Source organism: Chionomys nivalis, chromosome 1 (genome assembly GCF_950005125.1).
Source record: "Chionomys nivalis chromosome 1, mChiNiv1.1, whole genome shotgun sequence".
Classification (NCBI taxonomy): domain Eukaryota; kingdom Metazoa; phylum Chordata; class Mammalia; order Rodentia; family Cricetidae; genus Chionomys; species Chionomys nivalis.
The window spans coordinates 63,908,599-63,928,137 of NC_080086.1; the positions used below are offsets into that span (position 1 = coordinate 63,908,599).

General features: G+C 41.6%; 1 protein-coding gene across 3 annotated transcripts in view; it reads right to left on the reverse strand.

Annotated features, from left to right (window-relative positions):
- Aak1 (AP2 associated kinase 1) overlaps nt 1–19,539 on the reverse strand; it is a 153,580-nt gene that overhangs the window by 62,928 nt on the left and 71,113 nt on the right. For all 3 annotated transcript variants that reach the window (XM_057783080.1, XM_057783071.1, XM_057783088.1), the window contains exons 3-6: nt 18,315–18,433; nt 7,910–8,018; nt 6,393–6,535; nt 196–317 (exon numbers count right to left, since the gene is read on the reverse strand). In XM_057783080.1, coding sequence (XP_057639063.1) covers nt 196–317; nt 6,393–6,535; nt 7,910–8,018; nt 18,315–18,433 — 493 coding nt within the window. The remainder of the gene's footprint in view (nt 1–195; nt 318–6,392; nt 6,536–7,909; nt 8,019–18,314; nt 18,434–19,539) is intronic.

The following is a 19,539-nucleotide window of genomic DNA, read 5'->3' on the forward strand; positions in this document are numbered from 1 at the left end:
CAGGAGCACTGAGAAAGGTTTAAGAGTCTTCTGTCAGTCCACGGGCCAGTTTTCCCTCCTCAGCCTTCAGACACAATCAAACAACCCAATAGTGACCATCAGGGAAAAGGGTAACAGCCAGCACCATGCTCTTCTCACTCTGTTTCCTCCATAAGCGGAAAGAGAGAAAACTCCAGGAAAGGAGAAAAAGCTTACTTCTTAATTTCATCTTCTACAGCATTGACTCCCTCGGCCTGTGGGTTCTGGAATTTGTTGGTGGCACTTCCAAAGTCACACAAGACATAGTGGCCTCGGTCATGCAAGAGGATATTTTCAACCTGAAAAACATTCCCAAACCACCCAATCCAAGATGCCACTTAGTAATGGGAAAAGCTAGTTTCATAGTCACACAACACAATGTTTCACTTTAACAATCTTATTAGTGTGTACAGAGAAGTTATTTCTCACCATGGATCTTAACAGGACTCACCCCAACAGAAGCAAAAGACACAAGAGAGGAAGAGGGTAAAATGCAGGCAGAGTGAGACAGAGGGCACTGCACTTTTGGGAAAACCAGCTACAGATTTTAAAGACTTCACCTGTAGAAAGTCTTTAAAATCTGTTGTTCTGCTAGAGAGAATCAGAATGGCCGTGCTAGCAGCATTTCACCTGCACTACTAACCTGGAATTATGGAAAGGTGACAGTGATGGCCATGAACCTACTAAGTAGATAGGTTCTCAGGATGAAGAATTCTTCACCACAGAATTACAAATCGTGAATGACTGTGATAGATTTGTTCCCCAGAGATTAAGGCTAAGGCAGACAAGTGTTTCTACTATCTCTATCTTTAAAAAAAAAAACAACAACAACAAAAAAAAAAACTCACCAATTTTATCTATTTACACAAAGAAACAGTCAAGCTATACTAAGCATAAACTCACTTGAAGATTCCAAAATAACAATCACAACAAAGTAACAATCGTAAATAACAGACATCATTTGATGAGCAGTAGCTACTGCCAGTATTACTTTACTCAGCACAGTTTATGGATTATGATTCCCATCTTGCAGCTGGACAAAGTGAGGCTCATGGTAATTCGGTCAGTACTGTAACATGGCTAGTAAGCAACAGAGCCTGAAGTGAGCCTAAGCCATGTAACTCTAGGAAAAGACATACAACTCCATTGCTGCCAGGGCAGGAAAGACAGAAGCACATCACTCAAGACCCCACGACCACCTCCAGCTCTGAGCTGTGGTAGGGATTGTGAGGACATGTGAGGCTTATGGGCAGACTTTCTTAACTCTTTATATTCAGAAATGCACCTAGAATGGAACCCAAGTCAACAAGAAGTCAGCCATCACTCCTAGCTGATGTTCAGAGTTGCCTTCACTTTCTTCGTCTTGTCTAATCTGTCCTTTACTCCACTGCTCGCTCTCCATTAGCCAAGTCTCAGCAATTCATGAAAACTTCAATGGTAAAACCTTCCACCACTACTCTAAAACATATGTACAATTTACTACCCACAGGAGGGGGCTGGAAAGGCCTCCAGGCCAACCTAATCAAGCCCACAGGTTACTTATTCTGCAGTCTACATGTTGCAGTTTGGACATAAAATGTCCATCAGAAGATTCCCTGGTTCACAGCTAGTACACCCAATCATTTACATGTGACTGGATCGTGAAAGCACTGATTTCATTAATGAACTGATCCACACATGAGTTCACAGCTAACATGGGCTTTTAGGAGGTGGATTACTACGTATGGACCCTTAAAGGTCCTTTCTGGTCTCATTCTGCTTCCAAAGTATGTACCCACCATGATATTCCACCTTGCCTCAGGCTCAAAGCAATGGATGAGAAGACCCTAGACAGAAAACTCTTAACTATAAACCAAAATATTTTTCTTAGGTACTTTGTCACAGCAATGAAATCTGGCTAACACAATGAAGTCTGGCTACTTTTTCTCCAATGGAAGAGTTGAGCAATTCAATGAGACTATATTACTCACATGCCCAAATCATTCCTATCTGCCTTTCTGCTGGCAAAGTTTGCCAATGTTTGATCTGGCGGATGACTCAGAATTCTTCTACAGATTTGGAGCTGACTACTGACATATTTATGTTTTCCTTGGGTCAGAAGGTGTATTAGTCTATGAGTCCCTCACAGATCCTACTTCAGTGCAGGACTTCAGCAGACATTCTTTTTTTTCCTTATTTATTTATTTAGTTATTTAGTTATTTAGTTATTTAGTTATTTATTTATTATAGATTTCTGCTTCCTCCCTGCCACCGCCTCCCATTTCCCTCCCTCTCCCCCAATCAACTCCCCCTCCCTCAGCAGCCTGAAGAGCAGTCAGGGTTCCCTGTCTTGTGGGAAGTCCAAGGACCACCCACCTCCTTCCAGGTCTAGTAAGGTGAGCATCCAAACAGCCTAGGCTCCCACAAAACCAGTACATGCAATAGGATCAAAACCCAGTGCCATTGTTTTTGACTTCTTAGCAGCCCTCATTGTCCTTCAGCAGACATTCTTAAACTCTGTGAAATCATGTGCTCAGCCTCACACACTTTACAGGACCTATGTGAAATCATGCTCCTCCTAGTTTATGTCTCCCTTTCCAAGTCAGATTCTGTATTTGTCATATGGAATGAACATCTATCTAGAAAACTGCAGTTAATTCATAACAAATAGCATGCTAATTACAGCATCAAAAATCACTACTTGGGAATGGGGAATTAAGCAGATGGAGCAGAGTAAGATGAGGCACACTGTCGGCCTGAAAAGAATGGCACTGTGTGTTCCAGCTACTTTGCCCACTTGAGGGGAGGGTCAGAAACTATGGAGGTAAAATTGCTTGTTGGCACAACTGCATTCTCTGTCCCTTCTCACAGTGTCCTGTGAAAACTGCCTGGGCTAGCCTAGCCACTGTTGGCTACTCTCCGTCATCACCACCACCACCACCACCACCGCACTCAACAATGACACTGGACTCAGGGTGGAAGACTTCAAGAGTATTTCTGTTGTTTGATCTTAGTTAAATCCGCAAATCTCTTTTGGCTTGTTTCTTATCTGCAAAGTGGGGCTGATAACATTTCTGTCACTGTTTCAAGTAAGGGAATATATTTCAAAATAAACTGTAAGTTCCCTGACAAATATAAGATATTACTTCCATTCACATGTGAAAGAAACATGTTTGAATGCCTACAATATGTCAAGTACTCTTCTGGGTCCAGGGATACAGATGCAGAAAAACAAAATCCAATCTCTTCTGGAGCTCAAAGTCCAAGTGAGAATAAGAAAATATTTATAGCTGTCTGGTATTAAAAGTACTATGAAAAAAATCCCTGCTGATTAAATATAGGTAAACTGAAAAGGAATGCCACTTCAAATGACAATCCTGGAAGGCCTCTCAAACAAGGAGATCAGAATGAGAAGCTATAGTCATGGGCCATTTAGGAACAGAACATTCTGAGCAAGAAGCTGCAGCAAGGCCTGGAGATGGGCATGCACCTGAGGGGTTTGATGCACAAGAAGGAATAAGGTCATGCGACTGGGCCTGCACAGTGCTAAACCTACAATGTGAGACAGGGGTATTAGAGAGCAGTGCTGTCACTGGGGAGATGAGATGTGTGTGGCTTTGGAAGAGGTAACAGATTTAAGAGGCAAACTAGGCACAGGAATAAAGAATTGAGGCAGGAAAGACATTATCCCCAATACTGGACTCAGTACCATATGCCAGACACTTTTACTTACAGTGGTCACATAATCCTTACTAAGCTTTGCTGCCCCCCTTAAGAGATGGAAAAAGATAAACCAGTCAAGTACTCAATTTTCCTGGGGTCAGGCTAGTCGTGTAGGATTTAGCAACAGGCTAACTGACTTCAGAGACCATCCTCAGCCACCAGGCTGATATGTAGCATGAAGTTAATGAGCATGGACACTTCATGCTGGTAAGAGAGAAGGAAGGGAGCAGAGTACAGACAAAGAGACTGAGGAAGATTACTTAGTAGGCTTTTGGGATTTTTTAACTTTAGGAGCTCAAGAATACAACCATTTTAGGATAGGCAGCTTTGCAGAGAGAAAGAATAAAAGAAAGCAGACAATGAGGGCAGGACATGGAAAGAGGAATAGGTCCGAGCAAGGGCAAATGGCAATGGGAAGGAGTAGGGAAGGTAACAAGCCAAAAGAGATTAACAAGGGAGAGAACCGACTAGCATTCACACACCTCTGAGCACTGGCAGAGAGAACAGCCACTTGCTTGGACAAAGCCCCGAGGACTCAAGCCTGTGACTGGTTGCCATTTATATTGGTCACCTTTGTATCTGAAGGGAGAAAAGATTTATTTGGGTTCACTACTTTCATTCATCCAGAGGGGAAGGCATGGTAGCACACATAACATCACAGTGGACTAACCAGGACACAGAGAGCAGTTAAAACCAGGCCCAGGCTATACCTGCTAAAAGGCCCACCCCTAGGGATCCACTTCTTACAGCCAAGCCCGACCTCCTAAAGGCCCTACCAGCTGGGGAAAAGGCATTCAGAACACGAGCCCGTGGGTGACACTTCACATCCAAACCATAACACCACTGCTGTTCAACACTTCAGGTTTTTGAGAGTTCCAGGCCGCTGATCTTGTTTCCCAGCCTAACAGCCTTACTAAAACTGTCACTCCTCAATTCTGCGCAGAGCCTTTGCTAAGGGGCCTAGAAAGTTACCTCTCACTGGCCTCTCTTCGCCTCAGTATTACTCCAAACAGCTTGGCACTGAGGCATTTCAGAGAATTTAATGCCTCTGAGAAATGTGGAGGGTTAGAAGAAAACATCTTCAAACCTGTGTTTTTAAATACAGTCTCTTTTGTGGCAAAAAAAAGACGCTATGGGTTTTCAATCTTAATATATTTGTTCATCCTGAACTCTTTCTTGAACTTTCTTGAGTGCACAGACAACTAGCACAAATTAACACAACAAAACAAATTTAAAAAAAAACAACCTCTATCTCTATTCTGATCTGATAACTTAATTAGCTGGGGGGGGGCAGCAGTCATGGTTTCTCTTGTAAAGGATTCTGCACTGGCAAACAGTAAGGCTGCAATAGATGATCTTCCCAGATTTGACCCCATGGTTTGCAATGATGAACCTTATCTTTTTTCAAAGAAATGAAAATTACAACTGAGAGGAAGTAATTGAAGCATTACATTATGTTATGAACAATAACATCTGAAGAGAACTCTTCCATAGCACAGTACTTCCATTGTGATTATTTTCAGGACATAAACAGCCTAAGGACTAGGAACACTTTGAGTTTATATCTGTATGGAAGTGGAAAGAGAGGCCACACTTGTGCTAGGCAGGGCAACAGGACTTTACTCAGTTTTGCCGGTGAATAAGTGACCCCACCCAGGCTAGCCCAGGCTCACACAGTGCAACATACACATTGCTATCTACAGTTTAGAGAAGACAGAACCACAGCTCAGAGAGGCCAAATGATCTGAGGAACAAGCTAAGGAGCTTGAGCAAGGGCTAGAGAGCACAGGATACCTCAGAAGTCCAGGGAAGAGAGGGCACTGAAGGCATTAAATGCTGCAAGTAGAGACAGACTAAGACAAATACTAAAAAGTATCCTTGCATTTGGCAATATCAAGCAATTTTCCTATGTTCTTACAGTTCTGTTGCCAACACCACATGGTGGTATAGAGGCAGAGGGTAATACGAAATCTCCCACAAAGAGCTGGATTTAAATTCTGACACTGCTGTTTCCTATTTATAAGACACACAGTCTCTCTGCTACTTAGTTTCCTTACTTGTAAATGTAATGGAGGTCTAAGAAAACAGCACGCATCAAGTTCAGTAGAATATTTAGCACACAATTAGTGCTCAAAAAAATGTTAAGCTAAAACCTAATCAGAAGCCAATTCCATTGTGAAAAAGCTATCATGTGACTTCACTATGAAAGACACAGGGCAATGTGATAGTAATCAGGACCAATTATTAAAAATAATTAATGGATTTTTCAAACTATGAAAGAGGGCTGGGAACATAATTCAGTGATATAGCATTTGTCTAGCATGTGTATGGCCCTGAGTTTAATCCTTAGTAATAATAACTCTGTGTATCTGTGTGTGTGCAATAAAAGTAAGGCTTATTATTTATAAGCTACTTAAATTAACACATTATGCCTAAATAAAACCAAAAACATGAGTTTGGGCATTTGAAATTTTAAAAATTCTGGAGGTTAGTTAGCAAAGTTGGTACCTGTATTGTCGTTTTTCTTTGTATTTTCTCTCCCTAACTTCAATGTGAGGCCAGAATTAGAATTTATGTCTTACATACCCCTCAATACATGCTCCATCCCTGGGACAGACAGAAACAAAAACATATTCAGTAAAAACCCACTCCTCAAGAAGTCAGTCTGTTACCTTCAGGTCCCGGTGGATAATAGGAGTTTTGCGCTGATGTAGGCGGGCGACAGCCTCACAGGTGTCACAAAATACCTGCAGGACTTCATTCTCTGTAAAGCCTGTTTGTAGACGCTGGTTCATCAGGTTTACCACCTGTCCTCCTACGACAGGTACAGAGCAAGGGAAAGGGTATTAACAGGCAGACTCATCACTTGGACCAAGACACTGGCAGATGTCCAGACAGAAGTGGACTATGGGCCAAGCCAGCACTAAACCCAAGGGGTCTCAAGTCTCTGCTTGAGATTTGTTTTCTTACAACCCAATGTCTCCTCTGATGCATCAAAACCAGATTATTTTATTAAGCACACAGTTGTGAGCAGCCCTAATTGTATCCTCAAGATTAGAAGCCTAACTGACATTATAGTCAGTTATTGCTGCCTGGTAGTCATATCTCCACGGTGTAGGAGACGAGGCCACAGCTTCTGTCATGTCTTTTAGGAAAAAATAAGACAGCACAACAGACCCAGGGAGCAGGAAAAAGATGGGTCTGTTTCCACTTTGAAGTCTTTAACTCTTGGGGAATTTTGTTTCTCTGGGAACAAAACACTGGTTACCAATATTAAACTAAATTATCCAGACCTGAGTCCTACCGCCTGGCATCTATAAAAGGTCCTAGGCAAAAAAAAAGGGGGGGGAGGGGAATAAATTGTCAATTTCAAATTTGGTGATATTTTAGAAAATCAGATCAACAAATCAGTCAACAAATGCCAAAATTAATGGTTAATGTCACATTTATAGGATCAGAATAAATTTATGGGAAATATCTTTAAAGTCAGAAAATATTAGTAGCACTAAAGACAATTACAAAACAGGGTATCAAAGAGTAAAGCAATAATCCAAACCTATAATATCAGCTACTCAGGCCAAAAGAGCCAAATTCCCAAACAACGGGTGCATAGGATGTCATCAAGTCAACACATTCGTGCTACAGTCTTGATTTCTCAAGACAAATGCATGAAATTCCAAGCTTCCATCTATTTGAAGTTGGAAGCAGCAGCATCTGAATGTAGTTTTACCAGATATTACAGTCCCAGAGCAATAAGAGAGTCACCTATTCACAGACAAATGGGATTCTTTCACTGGATCACAGGAGCGCAGTGCTGTGAGTGGAGAAGGGGTAAAGAAGCTGCAATTTCTACAAGCTCCTTACGCCTTCTATTATATGCCTTCACTGTTTGTTAAACCCTCATAAAGAACCCATTCTTTCTCATTTTCATGTGGTCTCATTTATATACACAGCCAAACCTTACTACACCTAATGGAGACAGGGTCTGGAATTACCTATTGCTTTCATTCTTTGTACCATAACCCTTGTAGTCATGAAAATAACCAAGCGCATCAATGGATTGCATAGCTTTCCCATCTGTGAAACCAGAGCATTATCTTCAGGGTGCAATGGACAGTAAGTGAAATGACCCCATGTCCTTGGCCATGAAAGTGTCAGAAACAAGAGCTTCAGTAGGGTCAACACACACCTCTGCAGAAGTCCATGAGAATGAGAACTTCCCATACGTCGCCACTGCTTACATTGTTGATACTAGAATCAATGTAGCCCACAATGTTCTTGTGCCCTGAGAGGTCCCTCTGTGAACAAGAATGGAGAAGTACATTGTCAGTTATAGACACAGCAGGGGCAGAATTAGCCAGCTGATTCCATTAGCACAGACAATTTAAATATATAGAGACAACACTAACAATGTGGAAAGGGGAGATTGACAGTCAAGAACAAATTTCCAGTGGTCTTTGAGAAGCCCAGGCAGATCTCCAATAGCAATTCCACTGTCCTGCTGAACCACAACACTCTCCAAAGCTGAGGCCCATAGAACATCCACTTGTACAATGAAGTAGTGCTCCACCTAAACCAGAAGCAAGGACTCCAATACCATCCAGAAATACTGCAAAGGATGAAAATCACAACAACTACTCAAACACATAAAATTTTAATACAGGGGGAAAAAAGAAATCTATATTTCTCCTGTTTATAGGAACAAAAGTAAATTTGGCTTGAATTTTTTTATTTTCTTCTCTTTGTGTGTGTGTGTAGGAGAACTGAGGATGGAGAAAGATTTACTACCTGCGGCATTTAACAGAGTTCTTTCCAAAGCAGTTTCTTCCCTAAACAAAGGAATAACGAGGGCTTCAGCTGGGTAGCCTGCACAAATTCAAAAGGAAAGCACATTTCTGAACACGCTCCAACTTGACTTTTAACAGGAAATATATGAAAGGAAAAACTGCCTTGCATGATTGGAAGAAACTACAATAGCATCTAGACCAGACCCAGCATTATGCTCATAATTAAGCTTTCCAGATGGCCAGCTGGGAGAGAAGATGCAGCATCAGCTGAACTGCTTATCAGCTCTCAGGGCTATTGCTTATGGGTTTTCATGCCTCCAACAGGTACATACTGAGCACCACCAGGCACTTGAAATCACCTCATATCTTGGGCTACACAGCACATATCTATGGAGATGATGTTAAAGCACTTGGTCCATGCTGCAGATATTTATGAGGATGATGCTGAAACCCAAGGTCATTTAAAACTAAGTTGGGCCAGCGGTGGTGACTCACACTTTAATCCCAGCACTCTGCAGGCAGAGGCAGGCGAATCTGTGAGTTCAAGGCCAGCCTGATCTACAGAGCGTGTTCCAGATCAGCCAGGGCTACAGAGGAAAACCCTGTCTTGAAGAGAAAAAGAAAAAACTAAGGTGGGGGAAAGAAAACATGAGTAAACTGTGATTTTATACAAGTGCAAAGCAAAATTAGGATTTGTAAATAAATTGTAATATATTATTTCACTTTTGTTTTAAAGGCTTAGCAGAAGGTACAGAAAACACATGGTTCTATGAGTCTGTGTGTTTGACTCAAGCTTAGGTTCTGGAGTGGTCCAGTGGAACAGTGGAATTGCTCCTGCAGATCTGGTTGGGCTTCTCAGAGTCCATGGGAAAGTCCATGTGGACTCCAGTTGTTGGGGATCTCCCCTGAGGTGCCCTCTCCAGACCCTGCCAAAAGATAGCTTACAGCAGTTCCACCCCCAGAGAGTATTTAAGGTTTGGCCCACAGACTTCCTGTAGTGGTCTCCCCTTGTGGTCTCTTCCCCTGTTCCACCTCCCAAGACTACCTGGAGTTGCTTTGCTCATTAAACCTGGACTTTTAATTTGGTTTAATCTGATTTATTGCATTGGCAGAGAGACTTAGTATCAGGGTCCAGAAACCTTTCACCAAACTCAAAATGACAAAGTTAGCACAGAAGAACCCTCAAGGCATTCGGTAAAAACTTAAATCCTCAGCATCAATAGTAACGCTCACTCTACTTTCTGAGTAGTGGATTAGAAAGCACTGCCGACAGACAGAACAGCAGACCCCATGTAAACAGACAATGGTAAGAACGTGTCCAAAGGAAATTTCTGGAGACCAATGTGAGAATTTGGGGAAAGAGATGGGATGGGATGAGAATAGATTGAGTTGAGCACTGTCTGTGAATTACTCTCTCAGAACATCTGTGTTTAAAGAAGGGGCTGCCTCAGGGGAAGAATTACCAAGAATTGTGAAAAGCACATTGGAGAATGAAAGCTGTAAGACACATAAGACACGGAGTGCTGGAGGACCATCCTACAGGTCAGAAGGATGGGGTTAGGATTACTGCTAGCAGGCGGATCACAGAGTGATTTATTTTCCTGCAGAGCGGGGCAGGGCAAAGGTGGTTGCTACACAAGAATGAAGAATAGGGGAATTCAGCCGGGCGGTGGTGGCACACACCTTTAATCCCAGCACTTGGGAGGCAGAGGCAGGCGGATCTCTGTGAGTTCGAGACCAGCCTGGTCTACAAGAGCTAGTTCCAGGACAGGCTCCAAAACCACAGAGAAACCCTGTCTCGAAAAACCAAAAAAAAAAAAAAAAAAAAAAAAAAAAGAATAGGGAATTCAAGTGGGTTAAGAACTATGGTTTTGCTTTTGGTATAAAACAAAGTTATCTTCAAAATAGGACAAGAAAAAACTTGATGAGGCAAAAGCCTGTACCTGCCTCTGGTCACAGACCAGAGAGATCATAGAGGCCAAAAACACTCTCCAGAGCTCAAGCTTTGTAACACAGAAGGCATTCAGACCATAACCTTCCCTCTACTTTTCAATCTTATCATGGACCTTTCTAGAACTCATTTCTATTTACGTAATCCAAAAAGTAGGAAGAACTGCAGAGAAACTTCTTTTCTAAAATTATGTATATGTGTATATGTCTACATGTGATGTGTTCATGTGAGCACGCATGCCTGAGGGGCCAGAAGACCCTGTCTCTCAATATACTGGAGCTTCTTAAAGATGAAGGAAGGCCATTCTAACAGGCTGGGGTAAGGTTTTTACTTTGGAAAGGGGTGCTTGGTGTGGTGTCGTTTTATTCTTCCTTCCACCTCTTCATAACCCTACATCTCTTTTCTAACTCTCTGGGCAAACAAGCACATCTCTAGATAGCAGTAAAAGAAACTGTGGGCTGGCCCTTGGTTCTAGTTGAGATCTTGCTGAGCTTCTGCTACCTAAGCAGTCCAAAATACTTTGTCTGCCCTACACCAACATTTATTCCGCCCTCCCACACTGTTTACTTTTTCCTGTCACCTTGACACAAACTAGAGTTACCCCACTGAAACTAGAGAAACACAAACTAGAGAAACCTCAACTGAAGAACTGCTTCCATCAGGTTGAACTGTGGGCACAGGCCACAGTAGGCAGCACCACTCCTAGACAGATAGGCCTAAGCTGCATAAGAAAGCTAGCTGAATGTTAGCTTGGGGGCAAACCATTAAGCAGCAGTCCTCTATGGTCTCTGCTTCAATTCCTACCTCCAGGTTCCTGCTCTGATTTCCTCTCCATGTACTGTGATCTGAAAGTGTAAAATGAAATAAATCCTTTATCCCTCAAGCTGCTTTTGGTCAGTGTTCTATCAGAGTAAAAGAAAATCAAACTAGGACACGTTTTTAACTCAGTCTTGTACTTACTGAATAGACCCTTAAAAATGTCAGCTACAGTCCTACTCCGTAGCACTGCACCTCAGACTTTAATAGGACAACAGATCACCAAGGAATCACACTGTAAAGCAGACTCTGACCTGATAGCCCTGGGCAGGACCAGTGTGCCATACTGCTCTGCTCAGTGGCACGTACCTTAGCAAGGTCCTATAGTAGTGCTCCAAGTGCGGTCAGTCCACAGACACTGGCTGCTCCGTAGACTGCTGCCAGTCCACAAGGAAATAAAGAGCAAGTTCATCAATCAACAAGCTGGCTTCCACCCTAATGAGCTTTTAACCTTTGAAGGAGCAGGTCATCAATACACTTTCTGGCACAAGACCCCTTTGGTAGCAACTGTACATTTACATCAACTACTTCTTACATGGAGCCAAGACAACTCAACCAAGTAAGAATGGTCTCTTCAAAAGCTAGTATTGCTACATTCGCATTCTTTGACATAACTTTGTCTTTGGCATAGCTGTGTTGCTTTGTTCTGGTGGTGTTTGTTGTTTTGAACAGGGATGGTCCCAGGAGATGAAGTACAGCAGGTCTGGTCTGACTCATGAGGAAACAAGCACTGCCATCCTCTGCAGCGCCATCAATAGAGCTGAAAACTACATTCTTTCTTTCGTCAGCCATACCATTCTACAGTGCGCTAACTGACCTCTGAAATACCTAAGTCTCTTTCTACTCTCTCTACTTCTAACCTTTGCCTTCACTGAACCATGCTGGTAAAGCTGGTTACGATGAACTAAAAGTCCACATACATGTCCTCACTCTTACCCCTAGTGTTAGTAAATCCATTGTTTCAGCTGTAAAAATTGTTCAGTCATCCAAGGCAGCTGTTATACCTTCTGATGGAAACAAAACTGACAAACATGTCTTCTGTTACTTTAAATAAGTTACTTGTTAAATGTAAAATAACATCAAATTACTGGTAAGAAAAGCTCCAGTACCACATTTATCTAGAGGACTCTTACGAAGGGACTAAGGTCACTTTCATCTACATTAAGGTATTTTAGGACAGCCAACTTAACTTGCTTTTTCTTCTTGGGAGTGGTGTACAATGACATCTCCATAGCACCATGAAGTCTCAAAGATGAAGGGCATTGTAGTCAGACAAAATGGATGCACCTTCCAGCTGCTTTTGCTGATCAGGAGGAATTCTTTCCCCTAGAGTCCCCTACATAAAAGTTAACATCTTGACGGAGGTTTGACCACATATGACAAGTCATGTTGGCTTTTAAAAATGTATAAAATACTAAAGTCAACTTTATATTTAGCAACAAAGGACTGAATGCCTTCATATTAAGACTGGGAACAAACCAAGGGTAAATGTGTCATTCAATGTAATATTACAAGTTGTAGCCATTGCAATAACACTACAAAGAGGAAGAAAACTACAGACAAGAAAAAAAGCCATCTCTCATTGCAATTTTGATGAACTGACAGAATATATTATAAAAATTAACTGTATTTCTAAATACTAGCAGTAAACCTGTGGATTTAAAAACAAAATCTAAAATATAATATCAGAGGCTGTAATTTGGAGGTGTAACATGCAGGCTAAGGCCTAGAACTAGAGAAGAAAATATACAAAATTATTTAAAATCACTAAAAATAAATTTAAAATCTTTGCCATAAGTCGAAGAGCATTTACAAACTTGTGTACGAGAAGTACATAAGTGGTAGTTAAAGACAGCATAGATGCAAGTGAATGGGAATGCAGACTATGTTCATTAATTGGAAGATCACAAACAGAAAAGATGTCAGTTCTCCCAAAAAAGAAATGCAGGTTTAATGTATTTCCTATAAAAATTCCAGATTATTCCAAAATGCAAATGAAAGGTGATGTGTTGTGGTTTGAATGTGAACTGTCCCCAACAAGCTTACATGTCAGTTCCCAGTTGGTGGTGCTGGTTCTGTAAGGTTGTGGGACCCTGCTAGAGAAAGCAGGTCCCTGGGGATGGGCCTTGAGTATTTATGAACTGGCCCTACTACCTGTCATTCTTTGCTTCCTGCCTGCAAACACAACACGGCTAGCTGCCACCATGCCTTCCCTTCTATGATGACTGTAACCGTTCTCAAACCATGAGTCAAATCCTTCCTTAAGTTGCTTTTATTAGGCATTTTGTCACATTGATGAGAAAAGAAACTAATACACTATGTGGATTTGAGTATTTTAAAACATTCTGAGGAAAATATGAGGGAATCTTGTTTGATACCTGGGTGTGGTAGCATATACCTATAATACCAGGACTGGGTGGATAGAGGTAGAGAAGGATTAGAAGTTCAATGCTAGCTTTGGTTACAAAGCTTAAAATAACCCAAGGTATAAGACTCTGTTTCAAAAAAAAAAAAAAAAAAGAAAGAAAAAAGATTTACTATCTACATACAGAAACAAGATTATTAGGATACTGGTGGAGAAATATGCATACAGTTGATAAGAAGACAGACAGAGAAAGTTCTAGTAATGGGCCTTACAATTTAAGTTTCTATGGGTGGGGATCATCAGAAGTACAGGGTGGAGTGGATATCAAACTCAGGACCTTGTATACAGACAAGCATGCTACGACTAAGCTACAACTCCAGTTCCAGTGACATTTCACAACCAGCAGAGCAGAGAATGCCTTTTCAGAAGGCATGCTAAAACAATTTGTTATCCATAAGCAAAAAACAGAATGTCAACAAGTCTCACAGCTTATATAATGGTTCATGGACTTTATTTTTTTTAAAGATTTATTTAGTTATTATATATACAGTTTTCTTGGTATTCTGTCTGCATGAGAGGGCACCAGATCTCATTACAGATGGTTGTGAGCCACCATGCAGTTGCTGGGAATTGAACTCAGGACCTCTGGAAGAGCAGGGAGTGCTCTTAACCTCTGAGCCATCTCTCCAGCCCTGGTTCATGGACTTTAAACGTAACATGTAAAACTATAAAATTTTAGAGAAAAAAATAGGTGAAAGTCTTCGGAATTGAAGGCTAAACAAAAACTTCTTCGACTTGACCCTAAAAGCCAATCCATAAGAGGAAGCTGTGGGGTGACCGACCACCTCCGCAGAAGGAGTGAAACAGAAGCAGGAGTGGGAGGCTGAGAGAAGTGAGGCCAAAGAGAAGGAGCCTAGAGAATTCTTTAAGAACAAGCAGGCTCCAGAGAAGAACAGGTAGGAATCCATCACTAGCTTGGGGTCCATCCAGTCAGGGAGCCAGGACAACTCTTCAGAGAGTTACAGCAGACAAACAGCTACATCTGCACAGTTAAAACACGGCTTGCATAATGAAGGGAAGTCCAGGGTGACACTGCTGAAACCCACACAGCACACTGAGAACAAAGGAGGAACAGACACAAGTCCTGGTGAGAACGGCTGTGCGGGAAAGTGCCAGTGCTTGCTGCCCAGCAGCAGATTCAGTAGCAGCACCTCCCTCCCACAACAACCACAGCCAACCCACTGCCCAAACTGACTAGTTAGTATTCCAGTGAATTTAGGATAAGAGCAAAGCTAACACTTGGAGGCGGGTTGTACTGCAGGATGAAAAGAGCTAAATCCTTATTTCCCTTGGGAATAATGCCTGAAATGCAGTAAAAATCAAGATCTAGCATGTCTGGGAAGTACATTCAAAGAAGCAAGTACCATAATGACCTCTAGAACCCTGAGATGGAACAGGAGAATTGTGTGGAACTGTGTGACGTTTTCTTGTTAACTGGTTGATTTAGCTTTGAAAAAAATACAAATTCAATTAAAAACAAAAACAACTGTCATAGTTAAAGCATCCCTGGTCCAAAACTGATCCCATACAACTAAATCCTAATCGGATCTATTGTCAATGTTCAGGCCTGTGCTTCTTGGTTTCTCTACTAGCACCCAGTTAGCCCTCATGTTCTGAGTGAGTGGGAGAAAATGAAAGAACGGAATTGCTTTTCTAACATAAGTAAAAATGGGAAGGGCATTCTGGGCAGAAGAAAGAGTGGCAACAGAGAGAGGAAATGAAATATGGACAGCTTAGAAAGCATGGAGCAAACAAGGGGGAGGGATGGAAGGGGAGCTGAAGGAGGTGGAGGGGTGGAGACATGAGAAATATCCACGAAACTCCTATATATAGGAGACAGGGCAAGCAGAGTATCTTAGGCCCACTGCAGACAGATGCATGTGTCTGGAGTCTTGGGGTTGGCTGGTTGGCTCCACAGTATTAGGTCATTCTTAATACTTTCAGTTTAGACTCTCGCCACACCTAACTTTTAATTTTACTCTTTTCCAAGGCATCACCTCTAGGTGAACATCTGGATCTACCTCTGCAACCACACAGACATGCATTTCACTCTTTTATTGAACTGTTTTCTGCATGTTAAGAAACTATTGAGTTTCTGATTTTAAATAACTCTCAATGTGTTAGCTGAACTGCCTAAAATGTTAACAGGTAAAGCAATATAATTAGTATAAACAAAACTGTGGAAATACCAAAAATAACAATGTACATATTTAAAGGTTTTTATTATGTGTAATGTCAAAGATAGCAACTAGCAAGCTTTCAAAGTTGTAACTTTGCTCTGATTATCAAACCCCGGTCAATCTTTGTTTTAAATCCAGTTACTGTTTTCACCATATCATCAAAAACACATCAGTGTATATTTCTGATACAGACTCTTTACTAATGATAGAAAATAAAATATACAATTTAGTATGTTCTTTAAAGATGTGCATTATTTTTAATCATGTGTATCTGTGTGCAAGTGCATGCAGGTGCTCTGAGAAGTCAGAGGCACTGGAGTTAGTTGTGATTGTGGGTGCTGGGAATTGAACTTGGGTCCTCTAGAAGAACAGTACATGCTCTAAAGTCCTGAGCCATCATTCTTTAGTAAGTTTCTTTGTTTTTTAAATTAAGGTATAATTTACAAAATAAAAACAGATCTTAATGTGTTTGAGTACTGACAGTTATATATACACAAAACAACAGACTTCCATAACTCAGAATAATACATCTTCTGGCCCATTTCCCAACGCAAATAATTATTTTCTGACTTCTAATGCCACAGTGAGTTCTACCTATTTGTGGGCTTCTGTAAAGGGAATCACAAGGCACTATGAAGTATTGACATTGTAGCCAAAGCACAGGAAGCACTTCAGCTGGAAAAACTGTCAGAAGTGTTAAGTTGTGTCAGGGAATATTCCCAGGATGCAGAAGGGCTCAGAGGAGTTGGCAACCAGAGCAAGGGGCTGGTAACTGAGGGAAGCAGAAAGAGAGAAAAGCTTCCTAGAGAGTTTGGCTTTCCAGATTAAATGCTTTCCCAAGTCCCAAACTACCAAGTTAAGCTAGTCAGTTCTCCCAATAAGCTTCTTTCCCCTCAACCTCCACTTGAGGATGATCAAAGCAGAAACAGAGCCCTATAGGCCCTCGTTATTGGTCCCATTTTGCACAAGAGCTTGCTGCCAGCACAAGAAAGGGTGCAGGCCTGCCCAGTAACTTTCCTAAGGTAACATAATATACCTGTCGTGAAACAGCCACAGTAGATACATGACCTGAGGGTAAAATGCAGTACTATTATTTTATTAAACAGACATAGCAATAAAACTGACTCCTAATGATTTGTTGCTAAATTCACACATCAATGCATTGCTCAACACGCATCAGAAAAGCTTCTTGCAACAGATGGCAATGAACACAGAGACTCACAATTGGTTAGTGTGCAAAGAATTAGAGACTTTGGAACTCAGCCCTCAATGGGATGCCTGTATCACACCTCTCCTCGTAAGGTACAAGGAGAGGGAGCAGAAAGAATTAAGAGCCAGATTTCAAGGAAACAGTGTTTTCCACAACAGGGCAGATGCACACATGAACTCACATCAGTTATAACATTATGCACAAGACCTGCAAAGCCTCAAGCCAGACAAAAACCCAGCATGATGGAGAGGGTAGGCATGAAGCCACCCCTAGTGGAGGAGCTATTTGATTTGATTACTACTGCAAGAGAGGAAAAGTCAGTTGGCTTCAATGGTGTGACACCTGCTATATCAACCACACTTCAGGGCAGGCTCCACACTAGGAGCAGTTGGCCAATACAAAACTGGGCTTGCTCGGGGCTGGAGAGATGGCTCAGAGATTAAGAGCATTGCCTGCTCTTCCAAAGGTCCTGAGTTCAATTCCCAGCAACCACATGGTGGCTCACAACCATCTGTAATGGGGTTTGGTGTCCACTTCTGGCCTTCAGCCATATAGACAGAATATTGTATACATAATAAATAAATATTTAAAAAAAAAACTGGGCTTACTGTCTCTTTAAGAGAGAACACAATAAGTTGGATAAATAGAGAGTTAGGGGAGGATCTTGGAAGAGTTGAGGTGTGAAAATGAATATGACCAAAACATACTGTATGAAAGTAATAAAAACACTATTTTAAAATACGTAAGGCTGGGCCGGGCGGTGGTGGCGCACGCCTTTAATCCCAGCACTCGGGAGGCAGAGGCAGGCGGATCTCTGGGAGTTCGAGGCCAGCCTGGTCTACAAGAGCTAGTTCCGGGACAGGAACCAAAGCTACAGAGAAACCCTGTCTCGAAAAACAAAAAAACAAAAAACGTAAGGTTTAAGTTGGGCAGTGGTAACATGTACCTATAATCCCAGCACTAGGGAGGCAGAAGCAGATGGATCTCTGTGAATTTGAAGCCAACCTGGCTTATAGAGTGAGTTCCAAGACAACCAGAGTTACACAGAGAAACCTGTCTCAAAAAAGTCAAAAAGATATGTGTGTGTACACACAAACACACATATATAGACACATATACACACATGCATATATACCAAATATACATCATTATACATATATCATATATATGCATATATATGGTTTAAATAAAGAAAAAGAAACAGTTATAATCCAAAAAGTCTTACCATGATCTGAATTTCCCTCTTGCACACCTGGAGGTCATGTTCATTGTTGACAAACATACGTTTCAAGGCACATTTCACCCCATTGCTTGTTCTCACCAGAAAGACAAGAGCAAATCCACCTGTGAGAAGAACACACAGAGAAACTCGTTTGAGTAATTGCAAGTCAGTCAGGAACTCAGGCTGCTGCTGTCACCTCTCATGACACTGATACCACCATCAGCGTCTTCAAAGTGGCCTGGCCTTGATAGCATTCTTATACTCTTGAACTTAGAGCCAGAGTCAGAATCAAGGATGAACAGAACTATCTTTCCAAGAAACTACAAGAGTTTTTAAAAACTTAGTCCAGTACTTTCTTTCTTATCAGAGAGGCTAGAAAATGTATTGTTTTTGGTGCTTACAAAAATAAATAGTTGTCACTGTATTTCAGGAATCTTCTCTTCCTCCTTGCTCCACCTCTCACTCAGGTGTAACAGGAGGCCCTGAAGACTCCTGCACCCAGTGTGAATAAGCTGCTCTATAGTGGGACATTAGGACTCACTGATCAACACCCTACTTTCCTTTATCCAAAGACAGCTCACAATTAATTAACAGACATTTATGTAACTTTGACCGAGATTCTCAAAAGGGCTAAATTAGTTTGTTCTAGGAGTTCCACATAATCTTAGAACTCCTAACTTACACCTAAGCCCCGAAGCACTGTCTGCCTTGAGGGTCAGATAGACAAGGGTGGCAAAGAAGTCACAGGTCAAAGTCTTGGAAGAAGCGGCAGTTGGAGCACAAAGCCCAACTGCCTGCCTTGTACACTTTCATAACTTGGTTCAACTGTCCTATTCATCAGCCCCGTGTAGTAAAAGCATCACTAAGCTATTCATTGTAAAGAGTTGGTACAAACTGGATAGAAGTAAACACAGAGGGAACATCAGTATGAGAACTTGAGTTGAGGTTGTCATACAGTACTGAGCTAGCAGCAATTTGCAAAGCTGACAGAAACCAAACCAAAAAGCAGCCAATAGAGAGATCTTAGGCCTCTGAGAATCAGACCTCAGGATTCACTGTAATGTTTTAACTGCCCTGTGGCTCAGTGGCACTTCAGTGCCTGTCTGCTGGTGTTCTCAGCACTTACTAGCTTTACAGTAACTATTCAAGCTAACCTGGGTAAGAATCTATTCCCTTCAGCCACTAAAGCCTTATACATAGTAAAGTACTATTCCTTATTTTCAGAAAA